The 25,506-nt window shown below is 36.8% G+C and overlaps 1 protein-coding gene across 2 annotated transcripts in view; it reads right to left on the minus strand.

The window, feature by feature from the left end:
* Positions 1-25,506, minus strand: part of LOC127068911 (B-cell lymphoma/leukemia 11A) — a 36,455-nt gene that overhangs the window by 6,437 nt on the left and 4,512 nt on the right. Inside the window, exons 1-3 of one of the 2 annotated variants that reach the window (XM_051005305.1) lie at positions 17,588-20,188; positions 12,377-12,826; positions 1-3,215 (exon numbers count right to left, since the gene is read on the minus strand). The exon at positions 1-3,215 is cut by the window's left edge and continues 6,437 nt beyond it. In XM_051005305.1, coding sequence (XP_050861262.1) covers positions 991-3,215; positions 12,377-12,826; positions 17,588-17,603 — 2,691 coding nt within the window. In that variant the 5' untranslated portion in view covers positions 17,604-20,188 and the 3' untranslated portion in view covers positions 1-990. Of the gene's footprint in view, positions 3,216-12,376; positions 12,827-17,587; positions 20,189-25,506 lie in introns of those variants that run through there. The other variant, XM_051005304.1, reaches the window with a different exon arrangement.

Below are 25,506 nucleotides of genomic sequence, written 5' to 3' on the forward strand. Positions count from 1 at the left end.
TTTCATTATGTATATATATATATATATGTGTGTATGTGTGTGTGTGTATGTGTATGTGTGTATGTATGTTTTCGTGTATGTCTGTGTGTGTGTGTATGTATGATTTTTATATATATATATATATTTATATATATATATATTTATTTATTTATTCATTCATTTATTCATTTATTTATTTATTTATTTATTCATTCATTTGTATGTATATATGCATATTTATAGCGTCGTTATTTATAAGTATTTATAGCGATATAATTTAAATAGCTGTGCTGTGAGACTCGCAAAAGTGGTAACCATTCGTTCGTTTTATATATTTTTTTTTTTGTTTTCTCTTCTCTTTTTAACAGATCAAACGAAGAAACAAGAGATTGAACTCTCCTTACCCCGTTATCTTCTCCTGGACCAACCTAACTCGATTCTCTTATCGACTAATTTGCGATCGAAAAGATCATTCGTCGAACTTATCGAGTCTATTTATAATGTACGTGAGTATCCTTTCCACTCCCTCCTCCGGAATATTAATCGATATTTCTTCTTCTTTCTTTTTGTTCTCTTTCTTCACGAATAGAATCTCCGTTGTTTTCCATTCGGGTTCCTCGTAGTCCTGCGGGCCATTTCCAGGCTCCTAGAGCCGAACTTGTAGATCCCGTTGTAGATCCTTTTGTCGAATTGATCGCACTCTCCTAATCCCAAGAGGCGATCTCCAACAGTGATATCTTGATATACGTTCGTTGATGATTTAATCATACGAACGTAACAGGATTTAAGAGGACTCATTTGACAGGACCTTATCAAGGAGAATCTCTGTCTCTCTCTTCTCTCTCTCTCTCTCTCTCTCTCTCTTCCTCTTTTTCTCTTTCTGTATGTTCCGGTAAACTTTCAAGGTCATGCGGATCGACCTTAACGAAGAATCACCCCCTTTCAGTAGACCGGGTAAGGTGGCCTGTGCGGCCACAATGGCGGAATGGGCGGTAAACTACCATTCCAGGATCAAGTATCCTTGGTGCTCAAAGACGAATCCTCATCCTGACTACCGGGATACGGCATACCGAGTTTAGGACCCTGTTGCACTACCACCACACACTTCCTCATGTGTTTCTCAAGTGTGCTAGGTACCGAAAATGGCATCTCACAGAAACGACACTTGTAAGTATCTTTACCGTGTCTACCGTGCGTCTTCATGTGCCTTGTAAGTTTAGAACTTTGTGCACAGGCGTAGGAACAAAGTTCGCACTTGTACGGTTTCTCACCGGTGTGCGAACGTCTGTGAACCGTCAGATTCGAACAATTTTTAAATACTTTACCACAATATTCGCAGGTATCGTTTCTACCACTCCGTTCTTTCTTCAAAAGAGGACTCGGCAGACCTTGCAGTGCAAGACTGGACGTTGTCGCCTTCGAGGCTTTTCGAAATTCGTTGTTTTCTAAATAATGAGGACTTGGTAACCAAAGACCACCGAAATCCGGCCCGGACGATCTTGGAAAGCCTTGTCCAGAAAATATGTTAGGCGTTGTCGAAGAATTAAAGTTCGTAGGTGACAGGGCACTATCCTTTTCCTTGTTATTGTTCAAGGAATTAGCTAAACTCGACGATGACTCGGTTTTTATAAAACTACCACGATGATTCTCTTGAAGGGCTTGCCTGTATGCTTCTGAGTATTGGGCTATGTTACTCAAGCCAAATTTTTCCATGAGATCGCCGACTAAACTGTCGGATTTCTGATCGATCCTACCACCGCTCTCTTCGCCGCTCTGACCCTGCGTAGTACTCAAATCCTCCGGCGTATTCTCCTCGGTGTCCTCTCTTTCGGCCTTCTGATCGTTTTCCTCGACCTCGTCCAAATCCATATTCTCGTCGCAACTCGAACCATCGTCCGGCACGGTCTCGACGCTTCCTTGAGGACTGGCGGCGACGTTCAACGTCTCCTGATGCTCCTTCCTCATGTGTTTCCTCAATTCAGCGAAGTTAGACAATTCTAATTCGCAAACTTCGCACCTTGTAGCCTGCTGACCCGTTTGTCCATCCTGCGTACCACCATCCTGCTGATACTGCCTCTCCTTCTCTCGATGACTGCGCCGGTGAACGATCAAATTCGATTGGAATCGAAATTTCTTGTCGCAGACCTCGCAAGCGTAAATTGTTTCCGAACCAGAATCGACAATGATAGGAGTAGAAGCTACCGGCGGACTAGTTTTCTCGCTATCCGTTGAATTGTTATTATTGTGATGTCCGATAGGACTTTGACTGTAACAAGGTGGCGAATTTTCTTTCTGATGATTGCTATGCGTAAGATTGGCTGGATTGTTAGTAGCCGGACTCGGTGGTTCTACGGGTTGAGGACGAGACGGTGGTCTTTGTTGAGATTGTTGAGATTGTTGAGATTGCTGTTGTTGCTGTTGCTGCTGTTGCTGTTGTTGCTGCTGTTGTTGCTGAGCTTGAAGATTTCCAGGTACCGGTAAAACGTTTTGTACAGTAGGCGGTGCTGGATTCGAGTTGCTAGGGTTGGGATTGCCGCTATTGGGTGGAGCCGCGCCTAAGGACGGATTAGCGAGGCTCCTTAGGCGCGCCGAGTAAAAATCCAGGTTGGCTTCTAACGGTGGTGGGTGTGCCTGTGCACTCAATGCACGGCCATGCGATAGTTCGGCTAAATTCGCTAGATTTCTTGCGTTGTTTAATGAATCCAACGAGCTACGGACGAGAGGGTCACCTAAATTTAAACCGTCCATACCACGTAACGGATCACCGAGGTTTTGTAGGTTCCTCGTCGCCGTTTGTAACTCTTGGAGACCTCTGTACCCAGCCAAAGGATTTAACGCAAGGAAATCTGGCCTAAACATCGGTGGAAAACTTCTTTCCAAATGTTGCGGTAGCCTCAGAAAACTATGTAGCGGATCACCAACCAACGAGGCCGACGTTTGAAGCTGTTGACGGCTTCCGCTGCTACCACTCGTGTTCGTTCCAGCTGAACTGTTCGCCGCGGATGAACTTCCGCTCGATTTGCCGCTTAAATTTAAGTGATTTGGCGGACTCAGGTGATGCGCATGCGTTGGTGTGGGCGTGGGTGGACTCGGTGCTGGTGTATTCGACGACGAATTCGTCGACGGCGAGGACGAACTATACAAACGTGCACCGTGGACGCTTTGCGCGTGTTGGAGTAACTCCCACGCGGACGATACTCGTCTCGAGCATTGCGAACATTGCAGCCATCTTGGTTCTGGAAATAAAAAAAAAAATCCGTACGTTTCGTCAAAAGTTTCTCTTCTATTAGAAAGGGAAATATACACAATACATTTGTTATTTTAGCAATTAGCTTGTTCCCCATTAATTAACGCGCAACTGTCTGACTTCATTCTCTTCTTACAAAAAATTCTACGACTCAAACGCGTACGAATTATTATAAACTTATTATATAGTAACTTTTCTAAGCCTACGTCGATGATAATAGAATAATACATTCTTTTCCTTTTTAAAAATGAATTACAAATGTAACAAACAGATAATTATGATATATTTCATATCGAGCATAGAGATTTTTCTAAGTCTCTATGACAGTAATAATCTGATCTAGTCTTCTTTTTTTTCCCTAGTTTATCAATTGCAACTCAACTATTCGATAAAAATTTAGCGAAACGAACTGGAGAAAAAAAACCAAGACGAAAATATATATATATATATATATATTAAAACGTACTTGCACGCTTAGGTACACGAGCTCGCGCACATCAATTCTCGATCCTCCCTTAATTTCAGAAAATCGGGATAGAAATCCGCTTGTGCCGATTGAATTCTGAATTCAAACGGCACGCACGCCTGTGTCAAATTGCGGGTTCTAGAGCTTGCAGGGGCTTAAAAATAATATCCCTTGGAACACGATGGTCGGTGGATAGTGATCGAGGGAGGTGGTTTGAGGGTAGTCGTTCAGCGTAGCAGCTGAAACTGACCCTTAACGACTTCTCGACCCTCCGTTATGACAGCGCGGGAGGGACGGGTTTTGAATTTCAATGTTTTTAATCCGGAATATCAGATTTTCTCCCATTTTTCATAGCTCGAAGTAGTAGCAATACTAGTAGTAATAGTATTAGTAGTAGTAGTAGTAGTAGTAGACGCGAAAGAGAGTAGTTTTTCCTTCAGGACATTTTTTTCAGGGGTGATTCTCTTGTTCTTTCTCTTTTTTTTTCTTTATCTCTTTTTTTTATTAATTCGGAGTCACCCTTCGAACGAAAGAAGAGAGAAAGAAATAGAGAGAAAAAAATTGAATAAACGAGAAGATAGTGGTCTTTATCGTTACCTTATGTGCGCGCGTGTGTTTGTGTATGTGTGTGTTCATCCTCTCTCTCCTTTTTTTTCCTTTTTATTAGAAAAAGCCTATCGTTAAATGTGAAACATAACCGCGGAAACATATTCGTCTCGATCGTAACACATGATGTTCAAAGAGGGTTGCAAGTCGACTTAAATTTACGCCGACGTTAAAGCACTTATCGTGTTCCTCTCTCTTTCTCTCTCCTTCTCTTTCTCCCTCTCTCTCTCTCTCTCTCTCTCTCTCTCTCTCTCTCTCTCTTTCTCTCTCTCTCTCTCTCTCGCTTTCTATTCCTTTTTTTATCGGAGATTTTATCGGGAGTCGTTTTAGACGATCGATCTAACTTATCATGATTTTTCAACAAAGTTTAAAGTGCTTCAGGATGGAGACAAAGGTGATATTATTTATTGCACCAACCTTCTTTTAACTTTATACATATATATATATATATAATTTTTTTTTCTCTTTTTTTTCCTATTTTTGTTTTTTTTTTTCTTTTATCCTCAATTTTATAAAATTGTTTTGTCATTTTTTTGGTTTCTTTTTTTCAATCACGTAACTCAAAAATATATATATATCAAAAAAAAATATGTATATATAGATGTATATGCAAAATTAAAATATGTCAGAAATGTTCGTACCGTTTGATTTTAATTAAAAGAAACAAGGAAAGAAAGAAAAAAAGAAAAGAGAGAAAGAAAAAGAAGGAGAATGCATTCGACGTATTCTCCGAGTTCTCACTAAGAACTCGAGACTCATCCGAGGTCCAGCCACAAAGTTTAGCTGAACTTTTTCGCAAGAGAGAGATTACCTTTCCTTTCATTCTCAACGAGAGGCAGAAAAACAGAGAGAGAGAGGGGGGGGAGGGAAAGAGATAGAGAGAAATAAAATGAAGGAAGTTAAGATCGACCTATGTTTCGTTTTTACATACAGTGTGCTTCCTCGATAAAAAAGAAAAGAAAAGGAAGGAGAAGAAAAGAAAAGAAACGAAAAGAAAAGAAAAAAAGAGAACCTTCGAAAGAAACAAATGGGAAAAGAAAGTGGATAGTATACAGGGTCCTGGGGAAATCCGTAAGAGATTAAAAAGTTCACAAGACTATCGTCATTCCTCGACTACGTTGTAACGATGTTTAGGCGAACGAAGGAGAAGCGAAATCAGTGTAGGAGACAAAGAGGTTTGCAGGAAAATAAAGCGGTCCCTAATTAAATGGCCGTTCTGGACAGAATAAAAGAGAGAGTGAATAAGAAATAGAGAGAGAGAGAGAGAGAGAGAGAGAGAGAGAGAGAGAAGGAGAAGAAAATCGTCGAGCGAGTTTTAAAGCAGAACGTTCGGCGAATCGAGATTTACGAGTTCTTTTAATCTCCTTTAAATTCACCCTCGTTAACCTTAAAGTACAACTCTCTTTTTCTCTCTCCTTCTTATTTTTCTTCTTCTTCTTCTTCTTCGAAATTTTATTTTTTATTGTTGAAAAAAAAAAGAAAAGAAAAAAAAAAGTAAAGTGACGTAAGCTTCGTACCAATTTAAATACACACTACTTATTATACAAGGATCAACAATTAACTCTCACATACTTCGCTCTGACTTATTTATATATGTAATCGAATGTTAATGTAGCTTTGTGAATGGGACGGGACAGAGAGATTGATGCCAAGAGAGAAACTTTTGTTTTATCGGAGGATACGTCAGGAAACAGGATTTATGAATACGTTAGACACAATGGAACACATATCGTCGCATTATAACAAGGTGCCAAGTGGAATAACGAGTCCGATGGTGGGCGAGTAGAATATTCCTTTTTCTTTTTCTTTTTATTTTTTTTTTCTTTTTACTTTTTTTTTCTTTCTTATTTTTACTCTCCACGATATAGCACTGACCTTTTAATAACATTTTATCGGTTGGATTAATCTCCAGTTATTTATTAGTTTAAAAGAAATTATTACGAAGAAAAAGACGACGTGACGTCTATTCTCGTATAATAATCGATTGTCATTATCGCGATCCGTTCTATCGATACGATACAATTTATAAATGTATGATTAGTCATAGAATAAAAGAAAAAGAATGTTTTTTTAGTCCTTTTCAAGAACAAAGGGAGCTTCTTTTGTTTCGTAAAAATCGTGTGTATATATATATATTTATATATAGGTAGGTAGGTAAAAGTCTGCTTATTGAAAGAAATTTTTCGACTAGTCATTCATAATCATTGCTTTGGTAGTAGGCGTAAATTAGCGAAGGAAAATTAGACCATAGATAAATGGGAAAGAGAAAGGCAGAAAGACAGAAAGAATGAAAGAATAAAAGGAAAGGCAAAAGAAAAAAAAAGGGACTAGCCAGGGAGAAAAGGAAGGTCGTAAAACGGCAAGCGTGAAAATTTGGAATATTGTTTGGCGCTGCAGGCGTTAGGCGCCCTTCCCCTCCACATTTTCTACCCCTCGACAGGAGGTTCCTTCTTTTTCCGGAAGTTGAAAATATTGCCGACTTCCCTCGGGGAAGTAAGTAAGAGGAAAAGAAAAGAAAAGAAAGGAAAAGAAAAGAGAAGAAAAAGAAAGATAGGAAGAAAGAAAGAGAAAGAGAAAGAGATAGAAAGAAAAGGACATTGGTTGGTAGTACCGAAGAAGATAAGCGTGAGTATATTTCCATGGTATATAATAAAGGTGTATCGATTTAAAGTATGGGGTCTCTTTTCATATGCAAACACCATGCTTTCTCTCTTTCTATATCTTTCTGGCCATCCTTTAGGATTATTTTCCCCAGATTTTTATGATCATCTGACAATGAGACTTTGTAAATGGCCGGACCCGATGAAAAATATGTTAAGAGGTAGAAGATCGAATCTTATTTTATTTTATGAGATAAAAGATACCCTGAGACTTGGTAAATGACTTTATGGAGTCTATGAGGAGGGTGGAGAGAAGAAAAAGGGAAAAGAAAATTAAAAAGAAAAAAAAGAAAAAGAAAATGCGAACGAATATCATTTTATCTCGATAGATATAATAAAAGATACAGTCTCGTGTTACCGTCTTACTCGATTTTATTCGCATGAAAATTGACCGAAACTTTAAAACTTTAAAACTCGATCGAAAGAAAGAACGATGATAGATCCTAGTTGAGTAGTACAGTATCTATCTATACGATATATAGTAGAAGAGAGAAATCTTTTGGAATGGTGACCGAACGATTTTCTTCAGAAATTACCCGTCAAATTGGTCTGCCCGACGTTTGGGGTAAATCGTTCGGAATATACCATTGTTTAACGACAAGTAGAGCCATGGTCATCCTTTCGAATACTTCCTTTTAACCCTTTCACGGAAGACTTCATACGAAACGAGCAACCACTGCCGGTTGGGGTGATCGCAAAGCGACATTTTCGAAAGACGAGCGAATCTCTTTCTTTGTGACATATACATTGAAAAATATTTCCCCGTGCGTGTGGTGTGTGTGTGTGTGTATGTGTGTGTGTATAAGATAAGCATCAATCTTATACACATATGTATGTATGTATGTATCTATCCATTCTTTTCTACTGTCGATGATCCTTCGAGAGAAGGGATCTTATATATTTCCAAAATGCACAAATTCGATGTATTCAAAAACATTTTTTTCTTTTCCTTTTTTAATCAAACAAAAATGAAGTCTTTTTTTTTATTACGAACAATCTCTGCGTAAAAAAAAAATTGTTGATTATAGAGAGGGTGGGGGAAAAGAGGAGAAAGACCATAAATGAAATTAAACTTCGATAAGTAGCTACGAAAGAAAGATTCTTTTTTTTCTATTTTGCACTTTTTTCTTTTTTTTTTACGACGAACGAAGCAGCAACCACATCTGCCGCTCTCGCCCTATCGAGAGCTTTCGCACCCGCGTGACGTCATGGTACACAAAGGATCGTAATCCAGAATGGCGTGTGACAATATTAAAATATCGATTAGCCAACGTATGCGACGTATGCACTTTGTCCCTGGCACAAGGGTTGCACTTAAAAGGGCCGGCGCTTGCAATGGATCGTATCCAGGTAGGTAGATTGTGGGCGATTTTAATCAGGGACCTATGGTCACGTGAATCTTTAGAAATTCTTTGTATCAGTGTCCATTTAAATTTATTATTATTACGCTTGAACGTCCTTCTTGTTTCCTGTACAAATGACTCCTTTGAAAATGAACCTCGAAGCGATATTAAACAAATACAAATTTATCATCGTCGCGTTACGACGATTAACAGTAGTTCTTTAAACGGTCCGACGCAAGACGAATTGGAATTATACTTGAAACGAAATCAAAAGCAAAAACAAAAAAAAAGAGAAAGAAGAAAGGAATCGCCCAACGAAATTCAATTATTATATTTTCGTTTAATTTAGATAGATTTACATCAACCGGACCGTCGGTAGAAGTCGGTAGAATCACTTTGAAAAATATATTTTTAGCAAAGAATAACTCTGACGAGTGAAACTTTAATATCCATGTACGATCGCAAACGTACACCTTGCGGTCAGTACGCGGTGCCGAGGACAAGATTGGTCAGAGCACTATCTTTCTTTCTTTCTCTCTTTCTCTCTCTCTCTTTCTTTCTCTCTCTTTCTCTCACAGATCCTTTATGTCGCCCGTTCGTTCGTCCGACCGCAAACATCAAGAATGGACCACTGGGTCCATTAAATTTGCCTCTTGTCTCTAACAAAAGCGTCTTCGGGGAGTTAAAAAATGCAGCTTTATGCCGTTTCTACGAGATAAAAAGAAAACTGAGAGATGTACGTGTACGAAGTTAGACTCGAAAAGTAACAAAAAAAGAAAAGAAAAAAGGAAAAGAAACAAAGAAAAAAGAATATACAGAAGAAAAAGAAGAAGAAGGAAAAAAAGAGAACAGAAAATAATAATAAAGTAAACGGATGAAAAAATAGAGGAAATATAAAAAAATAGAGTTGGAAGATTCGTTGATGTACGACATAGAAAAGAAAAAAAAAATAGAAAGAGAGAGAGAGAGAGAAGGGAGATCAGGATGTAGCCAATTCGCAAGCAATTCTCGAGACGCCTCAGGCGGTCCAAGAAAACGGGATACGTGCGAGAAAGAAAGAGAAAGAAAATGAGAAAGAGAGAGAGAGAGAGAGAGATAGATAAAACAGGGAGAATCCTTCGTGGACCAAGAAGGGGTCGGAAAGAAACCATAAAGAGCAGCTGGTTGAAAAACCTCACCCGCGACGACGAGAATTAATATTCCAGACAAACGTGACAGATAGATCAAATCTGCATCTCACCCGGAGCGCTCTCTGGTGTCAATTTCAACGGATTATCGCTTCCTTTCTCCTCTTACCCCCCTTAGCCCCTTACCCCTCACCCAACCACCAACCTCCAACCTTCACTACCACTATCATCATACCACCACCCCCGACCCAACTTCTCAAATCTCCTCATTGCTAACTTCCCTATCCTGCGATATTTTTATCCAACTCTTCGAATCTCTACAACATCTTTCTTTCTCTTTTCTTGTTCTTTTTTTTTTTTTTAATATATCGATATATCGATACATATATCATCGTTGTTAATTTGTTAAGTTGATATTTAAAAATTGATATGTTATAAAACGTTTATGTATATGTATATATGTAGGTTTGTAATCGTTGAAAAGGAACTGAGGAATAATGTCAAAAATTCACTGAATTTATTTTCAAAATTAAGCGATCAAAGTAATTTCTACGTTTAATAAAATAAATAACTATGTTGAATGAGATAAAAAGTTAGTTAAAAATTACTTAAAAATTAAAATATAAAACAAACCTTAAGTTGTTAAGATATTTTCTAAAGCATAAGTTAACTTTATTATTTGATGAAAATATCATTTATATCATTATACTATCTAATAACTAATTAATCTATCTAATCTCACTTTCTCGTATGAGATATCTCTGATGTGACAAACAGATATGCACATACACATTCTTTCCGATACATAACTATATAAAAATTTTAACAGTTAGACATTTTCAAAAGAAATAAGCTAATCGATAACAGGTATGGTCTAATAAATTTGAAAAGGTTTACGGGTAGGACCAAGTCGAAAATGACGATGACGATGACGATAATCAGGGTTCTGTCGTCGGTTGATTTTACCTGGGCACACGCAGCGAGTGAAACGAAACGAAACGAGACGAGACGAAGACAACACGAGCGGGCACGCACGTTCGTACGTTATATACATGGCTCGTGCGTACCACGTGGCCAGACAATAGGAAGATTCTAATTAGGCTGCTTCGAGTTGGCCGGTTTGTGAAGTGAAAGAAAAAAAAGAAAAAAATTCTGACAAAAAAGACAACGAAAGGGGCAGAACCAAGGAATATAATATAGTCGATCCATGTATGTATACATATATATACATATATATAAATATATTTGTGTGTGTGTGTAGGAAAAGGGACGAGCACGAGCTTCGCTCGCGTTCTGCTAGAAAAAAGGGGTTAACTCTTGCGACAAAACGGATAGCTAAGGGAGAGAAAGGGGTGCTACTGTGCTTCACGCTTCGTGATGAAGCCTTTAAGCATAGGATCGGTTGATCCGTCGGTCGTGCGTACCGGATAAACTCGATCTTTCGTTGAAATTTTTTAGATATATGTATGTACGCATGTGTGTATATATATATATATGCATGTGTATGCAGGTAAAAATATCTGAGATTGATTTATAAATAAGCGTATAAATGTTATAAGAAATTTGTTAGAATAAAGTAATACTTTTATAGAATTAATTTGACAGATAAAACGAGATAAAAATAAGATTCTGATTATAAAACGTTTGATTTATTAATTATATTTCTTGTCTCTTCATTTTTTTTTTTTTTTCCTTAATAAACTTCTTACTCGAAACAGTATTTATTTAGGGATCAATCGAAATATATTAATACTAAATATTTTTTAGAGAGAATTGTAGATTCAGTCAAACGGATTATATCCTATCTATTCGTAGGAACGAATTTGTTTCTTTTTTTTTCAAATTATTTTTTATATCATAATAATTAAGATGCATAAATGAAATTAATTGATAGAAAACTATAAAAGTTATCGTTATTATCTTCTCATTGTCTGATCGACACGATTTTTCTTTATGACAGTATTTGTATTAACAAATGTTTGTAGACTTCGATATAGACTATATTTTTCTTATCAAACAAAAAAAAATGAAACAAAACAAAAAAAAAAGAATGAAAATCATCGAACGCGTAACAAAAGAAATGGGAGGAAATAAAAAGAGTGTAAAATAAAGATAATAAAAAAAAAAAGGTTTTTGAATCGAATGTGAACACCCGCGCGTTAAACCTATCGACAATGCAACACGATGTGATCCCTTCGAGGGATAGATGATTTGCGGAGGGGTGTAAAGGGAATTCAGGCAGGTTCAACCCCGATCTCAAAGCGGGTGGTTTAAATTCAAAAATCGAATCCACCGCATCGACATTGTTCGTGTTCATTGGACCAAGTCCGACATCAGATGGCCAATCATGAATGTATTTTAAAAACCCCCAAAACTTTTTTACGTTTCGTTGTTTCCCTATCGATAATTTTAAATGACTATGTTTTTATTATTTCACACATACATATATACATATACACGCATATATGACATATCCGTCCATTTCTAAAAAAAACTTTTTCGAACAATCTTTCATTGCTGTTCGAAATGAAATATTTTGCTTTAAAAACGTTATCAGATGATCTAATAAAGAACGATAACGAATTAGAATAGTGACGAATCATATTTAATTGTTTCTCTCTAATAAGCCTACTGATAAAAGTTAAATTTAGAACGAAATACACGCGATTTTTCTTTATCATACTAGGTCACAAACGAGTAACATTTTTCTTTATTTTATTCTATGAAGCAATTAGATATATACGTATGTTTTATATACATGGCTTTTTACATACGTAAATAACTAAAAAAAAAATATTTAGATATTTCAACAAGATATATGCGAGTCTATTGAAATATAGAAAAAGAATGTAAAAAAAAAAAAGGAAAAAAAAAGAAAAAAAAAAGAAAAGGAGATATAAAACAAAAATTAAAAAAAACAGCTGATTTACGTCAAAATGTATTCTTACCGGAATTGACGGTATTGGTATCGGCATCGACGGACTCGGTTTTCTGCTTCTTAGGAAGTTCCTCCTTGTCATCGTCGATGTCCTCCGTTCGTCTTTTCGGCGTCGAACTCGCACTAGCTCGAAGCTCGATCGGACTTCCGGTATCCGGTGCTGAACCCTGAGGCGTTGGTGGACTTTCAAGTCTACCACCCCTTTTGTTAATGGGCGCGGAGATACTTGGGACCGAATTTAGTTTCGAATCCTGATCGGTACTTTTAAGGGCAAGGGCGTCCTCGGGATCAGAGTCCTCTGGTGCTGCCGTTGCCGGAGGACTGTGACAGCCTTGGAGAGTATTTCGACAATGATTGACCTTGTGCTCGATAAATCGAACGATCTCACCAAGGGGATAGGACGCCCTACAACCTCCGCATTGGACGGTGTCTGGGGACGTACTACTTTGCGAAGTTTCCGCTGAAAAAGAAAGAAACAAATATACATACAATCTGTATAAATATTCTCAATGAATTAACAATTTATTATACATTATGCGTGCACGCGTGTGTATACGCATGTCTTTTATATAACGATATTATAATTAATGCACAAAAAAAAAAACGAGGAGAAAAACGATCGTCACAAAAAAATTCATTAAACCTTTCATATCCAATATTTTCATAATTATAATCATCAATTAAATAATTATTCACCTAATAATTATATTATTCGGGATAAAACGAGAGAGGAAAAAAGAGAAAGAGACAGAGAGAGAGAGACAAGTATCTCTCGAAATGATAAAAGATTCACTTTCATATAAAGTAGCCCTTATAATTTACTAATGTTGAAGGGTCAGACGTTATCCCGAGGTCAACCGCAGACGCAACAATTCACTTTTAAGTGTCCTCGAAGAGGCCACCAAAGGAGATTCCTCCTAGAAGCAGTCTGGGACATTAACATAGAGATTGGCAAGAGATTCATACATCGATCTTTCCCTCCGACTGAGTCAAGTATCCATATCCATCCGGATGGGGTTGCCAGCTCGATGAGAAAACAAGAAAAATTCACTCTGTCTCTTTCTCTTTCTCTCTCTGTCTCTCTGCCCATCACGATGCCATTCTCTTACTATTTTTCTTTCTTTTTTTTTTTCTGTCTGTTCTTCGATCTCACTCTCTTTTCGAACTGGAACCATCAAGAACGTTTCCTCTTTTTAGATAGATAGATAAAGAGTAAGAGAGAGACAGCGAGAGAGAGAGAGAGAGAGAGAGAGAGACAGAGAGAGAGAGAGAGAGAGAAAGAGACAGAGACAGAGAGACATTGTTCTTTCATTCATCTTTTCTCTCTTTCTCTCTTTCTCTATCTATCTATCTATCTATCTCTATCTCTATCTTTTTCTCCTTATCTCTATCTCTTTCTTATTACTTTTCATTCGACTTCCACTTGTTTATCATTTATTTTTAATCTATCTCTATAGTTTTCTCTCTCTCTCTTTCTCTTTTTCTCTCTCTCTCTCTCTCTTTCTCTTTGTCTCTTTCTTTCTCTCTCTCTCTCTAAAACACCAACTCCTTCATTTCTTTTTCCTACCCTTTCTAGGTGCGCCAGCTCGGTTCGATTCTTTCTGGGCGGAGCTCTCTTGACCATTGGCCAAAGCGCAAACTCGTTTCGTTTCACAGTCTTCCCTCTCCCCATTTCACTCTGCCTCTCTTTCACTCTCACTCTTGCTCTCACTCTCACTTTTACTCTTTCTTTCTCTCTCTCTCTCTCTTTCTCTTTCTTTCTTTATTTCTTGATCGAAATCAGAAGAATATTAGTCTAATGTTAAACTGTACACTCTTGAATTACGCTTATTCTTGAATAGAAATGTGAATTAGATTGCAAAGATCAGATTAAGTTTCTTTATAGACGTTCTTTTTTTTTATTTTCACTGAAAAAAAATCTGAAGACATAACTCTCCTCTTTCACCTGAAACGTACCTGAAGAAAGAGAGAGAGAGAGAGAGAGTGAAGGAGGGTGGAAATCTCGTACTTCGACGTGAAAGAAAGAAGAGGCAAGATCTTAATCGTTACTTTTTTTCCTCTTTTTTTGGGCTCTTAAAGAAACGAACGAGCGAAAAGAAGAATACATACATATATATATATATATATATATATATATATATATATATAAAGATAGATATAGATAAAGATATATAAAGATAGTTGATATAAAGAAAGAAATAATCGATAAAAATTCGGGACATGCGAACGAATAGTGATTCTTACTTGCGAGGGAATACAAATAAAAAGAAAAAAAAATTTGGGGAGAAAAGAAACAGATAGATTGATAGATAGATAGATAGATAGAAAGAGAGAGAAAAAAAGGGAAAGAGAACAAGAAAAAAGAAAAAAAAGAGAGAAAGAGAGAGAGAGAGAGAGAGAGAAAGAGTAAAAATGACGAAAGAAAAAGATGGCCGTTCCGATCTCTGAATGGACCTTGGGTCCGTTATTCGCCTACGATTCAAAAGCGCTCGGTTAGAAACAAGAGACGCGCGACCGGTCGTTAGCGACAATGGGCTTTTGTTTTTTCGGGGGCAGATGTTGGACCAAAACTCAGGAGAGCGACGGAACGGTACGACCGCTACTACCCTACGAACCGTCTAGGGTTGTAGATAAGTTATAAGATGTCCTCGAAGAAAGACACCAAGAACGACTGCTATCTTATTCCTCATCTATTTTTTACTTTCTTCATGAGTAAATTAAACGAGATTTTCCTTTTTCCTCTCCTTTTCTTTTTATTCTCACAAACGAATTTATAGTTTCATTGATATATCTTATATAAATTAGAATTAATAACTAAGTTAATATTATATATTGTTTAAGTGTTGTTCTTAAGTTTTTAAATCAATTCATCGGATATTATTGGTGAATTATAATAATAAATTAAGTAAGCAATTTATAATGATGATATAACAATTATATTTATATTATTTTGTAGGTATCATGTGTATTTAAATTATTCATTTATGAATTGAATAAGCAATTTTTGAAGATAAAGTGACAATAATATATGTAACATGTATATTAATATGGTTTCATAAAATTAATAAAAATATGTATATATTCAATGCTCGATATTAACAAAGAAATCAATATTTTGAGACTCTTATAGTACAAATCAAATATGTATATAAATTATTATATTTGTTAGACTTGTATTTACACATTTACATGTATGTGCACAAAAAGAAAAAAGAAATCAAGAAAGAGAGACATACCTACACGTTATCTCGGTAATATAATCGATTCAAGTTTCGAAGCTTGAACAAAGTTACGACGTATGATAGTAAGAGGGTTGTGGTCTCTCTAATATATATATATATATATATATATATATATATATATATATATACATATATATATATAGAAATAAGAGAGTCAGTCGAATGCTCGTCGAAAAAGATAACATAAAAATCCAACATTGCCCGGCGAATGTAAGTTGGATTGCTTACAAATTGGTCCATACATCCGTAATGTCTCGATCACTTCTCCCTTATAGTGTGTAGACGAGAGAATGAGAGAAAAAGAAAAAAAAGAGAAAGAGAGAGAGAGAGAGAGAGAGAGAAAGAGAAACAAAGAAGTCATAATTTCCATTCACGTATTGGGAATATCCAGAAAAACAAAATATCTTAAAGTTATTAACTTTCGTTATCACAAATTAACGCTTCAAAAAATAGAGATCAGATATATATAAATATACACACACACACATACATATATATATTTTTTTTCTAACAAATTATTTCATATTTCCAACTTCATTAATCGCAATCAAATGTTCGAATAATTCGGATAACTCAATGACAAAATTTTAAGTGACAATAAATCTTTAGATGTTTTCTCTCTCTCTCTCTCTCTCTCTATCTATCTATCTTTTTTTTTCGTCATAAAAAATTTACGTAAAAACGATAGTACAGTTGCTCTCCCCTCCACTTCCCATCCTTTCCAACTACTCTTCTTCTCTATTCTAACGTTTCTAACGCACACGAGAATGCTCCTTCGTAGGATAGAAGAGATATCCCGATAACTTAGAGTACCTACCCACCGCAAAGATATCCCGAGGCAATGTCCTTGTTAGGACATCCGTCCCGTCAAAACGTCCAGAGGACACATCGAAGCAATTGAATTACGATCATCCCCAGGGCAAGCCCCAACCGTAACCAATAATTCCATTATCCATTAGTATTGGGTCGCACCAATTTCCTTCTACGAGTAGTATGATAGAGAAGAGAAGATAAGAAGAAGAAGAGGAGAAGGAGAAGAAGAAGAAGTAGAAGTAGAAGGTTAAAGAAAAGAAGGATACGTGAAGTTTGTCGATCGAGAGAAAGACAACGTGGTTGAAAATGAGAATACCAAAGAAAAATTTTTAACGTTAAGATCTTCCGTGACATATCACCAATCGAATCAACGTCGAAAATAATATTTCTCGAAGAAAAATTCAAGCAAGCTTTTACCTTAACTCGTTAGTCTTCTTGTACGAGAGAATTGTATTCGTTCGTTTCGACAAATAAGAAATTTTATAAATCAAATTCATCGAGATTAATCGACGATTATTCGACGATTCGATTTGTTTTTCCTTTTTTTTTTTTTTCTATCGCGAAATCTCTTCCAAAGTTTTTCCTTTTTATTCTTTTTTTTTTTCACTTTTTTCGTTCACTTTTTGCCCTTTCTATTTTTTTTTCTTTTCAATTTTTCAGAAAGAATTATTGCAATTACTTCGAAATGTCGTAGTAATTCGATATCAATTAATATAACCACGTGACATATTCTTTTCTGTATCTATTTATATAGAAATATACGAAGGATATTTAAATATCAAACGCTTTAAAAATTCGAAAATTACAATGTACGTGTTTCTCACAAAGCAGGAATTGTAAGTAATAAAGCGAGTAAGTGAGTAAGTACATTGACCGTCGAATTAAATTCCAAATTAAAATTCCACCCAAGATCCCTCTATTTTTTTTTATTATTAACGCGAGAAAAGGATATTTAAATATCTTTCGATTCTTTTAAAATCAAATCGATCAAAATCTAAGCGAACGAATATCGATTCGAAGCATCGAGTATAAGAAACTATTTGTTTGAAAAAGAAAAGAAAAAGAGAAAAAACAAAGAGAATAATATAAAAAAGGATAACTATTTCTCACAAATACACACACACACATACACACACGCGCGCAAACATATTGACATACGCGTTTACCTTTGTCATCCGCCATTACGCGTCCTCTCGCGTATATAATTCGATCACACCGAGCACACAGGATTCACCGTTAGAGAAATTTACGACAATACTCTCTCGTATCCGCCGTCGTTCTCGTTCGACAACGACAATGAGAACAACGATAATAACAATAACAACAACAACAACAATAACAACAACAAGAACAACAACGACGACAACGACAACGACAACGATACCGACGACGACGACGACGACGACGACGACGACGTAAATTAAAAATAAGAACGAATCTTCGATAGCCGTACTCGCATATATTCCTAAACGTTTTCATTATCAACATGGAGATCTGCTTTCGTCCATGCTCGGATGCTGACTGGAGCATCCATCGGAGACGCGTTTATAGGGCCAACAGGACCCCGCCGCCGACAGGATATCAAAAGAATAGAAAGGACCTACCGCACCACGTGCGTCTATAATGGTGGGGGAAATTTTTATACCGAACGCCCCTCTTTTATATCTCTCTCACTCTTTCTTACGATCTCTCTGACCTTCTTTTTTCTTCTCTCTTCTGTCTCTCTCTCTCTTTTTATCAACGAAACCCCTTAGTCCGTCGTTGGACTTTTCTCGTGGGGTGAAGAGTTTTTCGAGTTAACTCTTAGGCACGATCGTCCACCTTGTTGATCCTCTCTCTCTCTCTCTCTCTCTCTCTCTCTCTCTCTCTCTCTCTCTCTCTCTCTCTCTCTCTCTCTCTCTCTCTCTCTCTCTTTCTTTTTCTTACAAACGTATGTGCATCGTACAAAAGATCCAAAATGGCTACCACTCTTCCTTTCTCTTTCCTTTTTACGTGAAATGTTTTTTTCTTTCCCCTTACGAGTCCCTCTCTCTCTCTCTCTCTCTCTCTCTCTTTTTCTCCCCTTCTATCTATAGATACGTATATATGTATGTATATATAAAAAAGACAGGTCGGTCCGTTGATAGAAAAAAATAAAAAAAATAAAAAAAAAATCGACCCGTTTGCTCGTAACCGTAAGCTTCATCTCGCAAAGAATCCCATCAATCCATCGGTGGTCCATCGACCTCATTCTCAAGAACTCCTTTCCTCCTTCTTTCTCCTTAGTTTTTTTTTCTTTTCTCTCTCTCTCTTTCTCTCTTTTTATTCTTGTTCCTCTTCTTCTTCTTTTTTTTCTTCTTCTTCTTCTTCTTCTCCTCTTTTTCTTCTCTTTTCTTTTCCCTTTTCTTTTCTTTTCCTTTCGATCGAGAGAAGATTTTCTCGAATTTCCTTATTCGATCCTTTGATCGAACAATTCTCTTACGACCTTCTCCGATCGCAAACATAAAACCTAACGGGACTCTTTCATAAAAATAATACGGTTTTCTTATTCAGTATAGGCTTTCCTTTCATTACTTTTCGAGTACGCGTATGATCGATCATTTCAACGTTAACAGCTCTTGTAACTAAGGACGAATCTCGATTAAATAACAATAAAATTCATCGTAATTTATTCGAACTTTTAAAAAATCTACACATAACTCTTCGTGGATAATTAAAAGATATTAAGTATTTACATAGATGTATATAAGCGTACCGTGTCTTTTTTATTATTATTCGAGTATACGTGTGATCGATCACTTTAACGTTATGTTTACAACTCTTGTAACTAAGTAACAAACCTCGTATTTAATAACGATAGAAAATTCGTCGTAATTCGTATTTATTCTGCGAACGTTTAACAATCTGCATACATATAATTCTTCGTGGATAATTAAAAGATATTAAGTACTTACGTACGTATGTACGTATATACAAGTTAAATCAATCATTACACGTACTTTATTTATCGAGAAACGTTTAAACGCGAGTAACTGACGAACCCGGTAAATGTAGTCAGTTAAGAATGGAAAAAGAGAAAATTTAATATAAAGTGTGGGATTCTCTTGGGTACACAGTAAAGTAAGAAAACCAGCAACGATCACTTTTCTACCGGGCAGTTATGAGAAATATGAAATCTGGTTCTCACGCGTTCTCAATGGGGTACGCGTTGTCTCTCATTCTATCTTTTTCCCTATCTATCTTTCTTTCTCTATCTTTCTCACTCGCTCTCCAGTCGCCCCACATGCGTATCGTGGGAGGATCTCGAAGTCCCGGGAGTCCCTTTGTGAGTCGACCGGCAGGACATTGTCCATTGAGAAACGGCCAAACAGGTCCTAGAGAGTTGACCTGTCCCTTTTCAGGGCACTCCTTTCAAGGAAAACCCCTTTCCTGATTTCTTCCTTTCTTCCTTTCTTTTTTTCTATTTTTCTTTTCTTTCTCTCTCTCACTCTCTATCTTTGCTTCTTCCTCCTTCTCCACCTTCTCCTCGATCTCTCCATCCTTTCTTTTTCATCAAAATAAATCATGTGGGTTACAGTTATAGTCAACTATAGAGAGTTTCTACTACAGCTGCCTCTTCTAGTAGCACGCTGTTGCTTCTACTCGGACAGAGACGACGTGTCACTCGCGAGCATCGCGAATTTACCTTAAATCCTGACGTTTCTCCATTCCCTTCTCAAACTTTAACAGTCTGGACATATGTCTGCCCTTAAATTTCGTGGGATCGAATCGTCCAAGCGAGAATTTACTATGAATCTCTTGTTGTGCAATATATATATATATATATATATATATATATATATATGTATGTATGTATTTTTTATTGTTGTCAAAAGTAATTCCCGATTTTTAACGAATAACTTTTGGAAGAGTCGACTCTCTCGATTCAAGAGTTAAATCGGTACATCGCATATATGGTTCTGTCTACTCTTTTTACATGCTTCGAGAGAGAGAGAGATAGAGAGAGAAAGAGAGAGAGAAATAGATAGATAGATATACGTAGTTTGAGCTATGGTTACGCAGTTGTATCGTCGACAATGACCGAAAAACAAACAGCGAACGAAACCAGTGGTACTACAGAACCAACAGAATCGCCAATGGAAAATGCAGCGAGTCGAGAACTCAAAGTGGCTTTGTATTGTCCGGCATCGCGATACTTCTCTCTCTCTCTCTCTCTCTCTTTATTTATCTATCTCTCTCTATCTCTCTTTGGTAACGGGCTCGTTCTCGTACTGGTTAATTAGAAACTTCCATGGCAAAGAGGGAAAGAGGGGAGGTGGTAGGGACTGGCTTCGTTGTTACATTATTCAAAACGTCCCCCGCGCGAAACTCTGCAATGTTCATGCCGCAAAACATCCGAATGCAAACTTTTGACAACGTGATATCACGTGAGAGAGAAAGAGAGAGAGAGAGAGAAAGAGAAGTGCCGAAGCGTGTCACGCGAAATAATTAACGATCGCGCGAAATTTTCTCGAGCGAAAGGAGAAACAACATTGGTTTGCCCGTTTCTATCCATCGTTCGTCAGAGTTCATTGAGATTCGTATAGAGTTTAGAAAGAGAAGAAGCTTGGTCGTTTACATCGAAATTCTCCATATATATATGTGTGTCTGTATGTGTGTACATACATATATATATGTATATATATAAATATGTATGCATTGAGAAAGAGAAGACGCACGTGAGATGCGTGGGAGGTCGCGAGAAAACGACCCTCGTAAATCGCTCTTAGCGTTTCGTCGCTCCCGTTTTACAAAGCAAACGCAAAAGTACCCTTTGTTACGCTTCAATCGTTAACATTTATGATCGATCATTGCCTTAACCCACTGTGATTCATCACCGTAACTATATTGAATCGATTTTCTTCGACTAATCTCGATTGTAACGTTTATTTGTTAACGAAGATATCATTGCTTCATCGTTATTTAATATCACTCTTCTTGTCGGATTAATAAAATCGTCGATATATCTTCTTTCATGATGTCTATTTTAAACATTTAAGAAACGGAGAAAATTTTCCTTTTCTCTTATTTCTTTTTTTTTTGTTATACCTAAATCTCGCCTAAAATCTTAAAGTTGCGATCGATAAAAGAAAATAAGAAAAAAGAAAATGTCAAGTTTTTTAAACTTATATTTCGTAATCTTATTATCGGTAATGAAATTAAGATTTTTTTTCATATTCTATTAAGAACGTTCATTAAGATTTACAAGAAGTATGAATTTTATTCATACATATATTTCTATTAATACGCCATATTTAACGATCTCTCTTTCTCCCTCTCCTTTTCTTTCTTTCACGCGTCAATATAAAATCCTGTGTATAAAAAACTCCTGACCCCCAACTTTTTTTTCTTTCTCTCTAACAACCATTTCAATATCCCGCCGAGTAGACCCCCTGCAATGATTAGAAGCCTTGGATTGGTCCGATCCTGACAAAGGAAGTACTCTCGAAACTCGATCGATTTTTTTCTTTTTTTTTTTCTTTTTATTTTTTCTAAAAAAACAACAACAGGGAACGTCCCGCTGAGCGATTTTGTCGTTTCTGACCAATCAAAAAGAGTCTCTTTCTCGCTCTTTCTCCTTCTCTTACTCTTTGTGCCATTTGGAGAACGCTTAGAGCCACCATCTTGTTTCATTTCCGGGTCAGCAACGTCGACCGGACGTGACTTCTACGATCATCGACTCGTTCATTTCTCCTTCTCTATTTCTCTCTTTCTATCCTTCTTTAACTTTGTCTCTTTTTTTTGTCTTTCTTTCAATCTTTTTTTTCTTAATCTCCTTGGTGCCATCTCATCGAAACCTTTCTTAACTAGAACCGACCTTCTCAAAGCAAATATCCTGCGCTTGACTTATTCGTTCTAGTCGAAAATCGCGTTTAAAATCGTCACATCCCTTTCCGGTGTATTCGCGATCTTTTTGACTCAAGTATCACCGTTAAAAAGAAAAAGAAAAAGAAAAAGAAAAACGGAAAGACGGAGAAAGAGAATGAACGAAGTAAGTAGTCGTCGAATAGTCATCCATTTTTAAAAAATCAGAGTAGTTCGGAAAGAATTTCGAGCATCTGTCTATCTCATTCTAGTTTTCTTGAACGTACGAAAACTTTTCGATGGAAGGGAGTAAGATCTTGCAAAGACAATATCTCTCTCTCTCCCTCGGTTAAGTATACTTTTTAGATACTTCCCGAGTAAATATGACTTTCTCAAGGTCTCCTACTCGTTGCAACGAACCAAAGAGAATGAGAAAGAAAGATAGAAAGAGAAAGAAAGAGAAAGAATGAAAGAAAGAAAGAAAGAAAGAAAGAAGGAGAAAGAGAGAGAGAAAGAGAGAAAAGCCAACGAACTCTGGCTTGATATCGAACCTACGACTCTCGCGTGAAAAATAATCTTCAAGGACGTGGTAGCATTATGTTTGCGGAGGAGGAGTAGGAGGAAGGTATATACCTTTTTCTTTTTAATTACGTACTTCCGACAGGGACCGCGAGAGTTTCCCATTAAGAGAAGGAAAAAGAGGAAGAAGAAGAAATAAAAGAAGTAGAAGTAAAAGTAGAAGAAGAAGAAGAAGAAGATGATGATGATGATGATGATGATGATGATGATGATGATGATGATGATGATGATGATGATGATGATGATGACGATGACGATGATGATAACGATGATGATGATGACGATGATGATGGTGATGATGATGATGATGATGATCAGAGAGAAAGAAAAAGAGAAAGAGGGAAAGAAGAAGAAAAGGAAGAAGAAGAAGGAAAATAGTGGTAAGGGAAGTTTCCGCAAAGTACCCTGACTCTCTTGAAGAAGCAACATTACTCACGAATTCCAAAGGTTGGTAGGTTCGGAGTAGTGAAAATCTAAAAACGGTCACGGTCCTCCCTATTCCCCTGAACTTGGTAGCTTCTATAATCGTATTTATAGAAGTACCTAAACGCGCGCTAGCTAGGTGCCACGTAGTAGTACGACTTGGCCACGTGCTTTACATACGCCCTCTCCTGGGACATTACATTATAACGGGTGACCAAGAGGAAAGGAATCTTTCTAACATAAGTAAACGTTTAGAACATCTCTTTTTTTACAAGATATATCCTATATATCATTTATATATGTACGTTTTAGCGCGTATGCGTATATAATAATTTGAAGATGATTTAAACAAAATTGTTAACGATCTTTAAAATAAATCTGTTTTAAATAACTTCAAGGATAAATTATTGATAAAAATTAACAACGTTATTTATCGATCATATCTATAAAGACAATTTAGGCTCGAGTTAATATCCTCGATTAACTTCCGATCATTAACATAAATTTTCGAATGCTTTAAAGGATTAGTTAACGTTAATAGGGTAGAGAAAAGACACCTTGCTTTGCTTTCCTTTCCCTTGCTTTGATTTCCTTTACTTCGAGTGACCCTCGGTGAACGACAGACAGGTCATCAGGTAAGAAAAGTGGACTCAAGAAGGGAGAGAAAGAAAGAGAGAATGTGTTGTTGCACCTTATTTCACAGAGAGAAGGAAGAGTATAGATCGAAATGACCCTTGGTCAGGTAGTCGATGGAGGATAGCTGGCTAAACCCCTCCGACAAGTGAACACCCGACAAAGCGTATAATAATACGAGTAGATTATCGCTACGAAAGGTGTTCACACCTTAGAAGGAGGGTCTCGGACAATGCTGGACAATGGACCAGGAAACCGACACTGCAAACAACATAAATTTTCTTTACGCCTTACCTCCTTACACTCTTCGACTATCTTTTTCTATTTTCCACTCTGTTTCTCTCTCTCTCTCCCTCTCTCTCTCTTCTTCTTTCTTTCTTTCTCTCGTCTTGTATTCCCTAGTTTATCTTCTTCCTCTTTTTTTCTCCCTTTCCTTTTTTCAAGTTTACACTCGTTATTCGGCCCTTTGTCACGGTCAAAGATAGTTTCTAAAGGAATACAGTCGAGTTTGTATAAATCCATTAGTCCGAAGAAAAGCACCGCGTGTCTAAGTTATTATATTCTCTTTAGAATATGAACAAGAAATAAATCTATCTTGTTCCCTCTTTCTCTCTCGTTTTCCTTCTTGATCGAGAAGAGGAGTAAATTAATAGAAAGGTGAATGAAACGAACATATTTTAACGTCGTTCAATTCTTTATCTCTATCTCTCCTTGTTTTTTCTTTTTTTCCGCATTTTTTTTTTCTCTTTCATCCTTTTTTTCTTTTTTTATCAAACGTCTAAATAATACAAGATCCTTTTAATGTTATTAATTGGATAGAAAATTCGTCCGTGTTAAATCCTTTTTAAGGGGGATGCCCAGATCGTACAAAGGGCAATAAGAACACTAACTCGAAGAGATTCGCGAACGTATCGCAGACGACATCGTATTTCAGTTGAAATTGCCCACCGGCAGATTGGACGGACGATATACAGCCCACTACCAACAACGTGATAGAAAGAGATAAAACGAACAGAGAGAAGGGGAAAGAAAGAGAGAGAGAGAGAGAGAGAGAGAGAGAGAGAGAGAGAGAGAGAGAGAGAGAATCGTATCGACGTCGTCGTTATCCTTGTTCGTCCTGCCACAAGAAAGAGACAAGGATTTAAGGAACATCCTAAGACCTATGAACGATTTAATGTCTTCCGTCTACTTGTATTCGCTACTTCCTGATTTACACCGATTCATTAATTGCACGTTTAATTATCCTTTTCCTTTTTTTTTTTATTTTTTATGAACACGTCCTCGAGGATCGTTAACGAGCGTAATCGTGCATTCGCGCGCATCAAATACGATTTACGCAATAATTTCTTATGAAAATATAAAAATTGCGTCAATCGTTGCGTCGTTATAATATTGTTTACTTTTTGTTGAGTAACATTTTTTTGCATAATATTGATATTATCTGCTTTCCTCCGTATCGTTTATTATTTTTACATTAACGATTCGAATTCGATCGTACACGAAATATAATCGTTGAAACGCATTACAACACTTTGAGTGTATAGTCAACCCGTTAATGTTGCGTGGATAATGGGAGAAAGAAAAAAAAAAAAAAGGAAAAGAGAAAGAAAAGGAAGATAAAGACGGA

The sequence above is a fragment of the Vespula vulgaris genome, chromosome 14 (assembly GCF_905475345.1).
Source record: "Vespula vulgaris chromosome 14, iyVesVulg1.1, whole genome shotgun sequence".
Classification (NCBI taxonomy): Eukaryota; Metazoa; Arthropoda; class Insecta; order Hymenoptera; family Vespidae; genus Vespula; species Vespula vulgaris.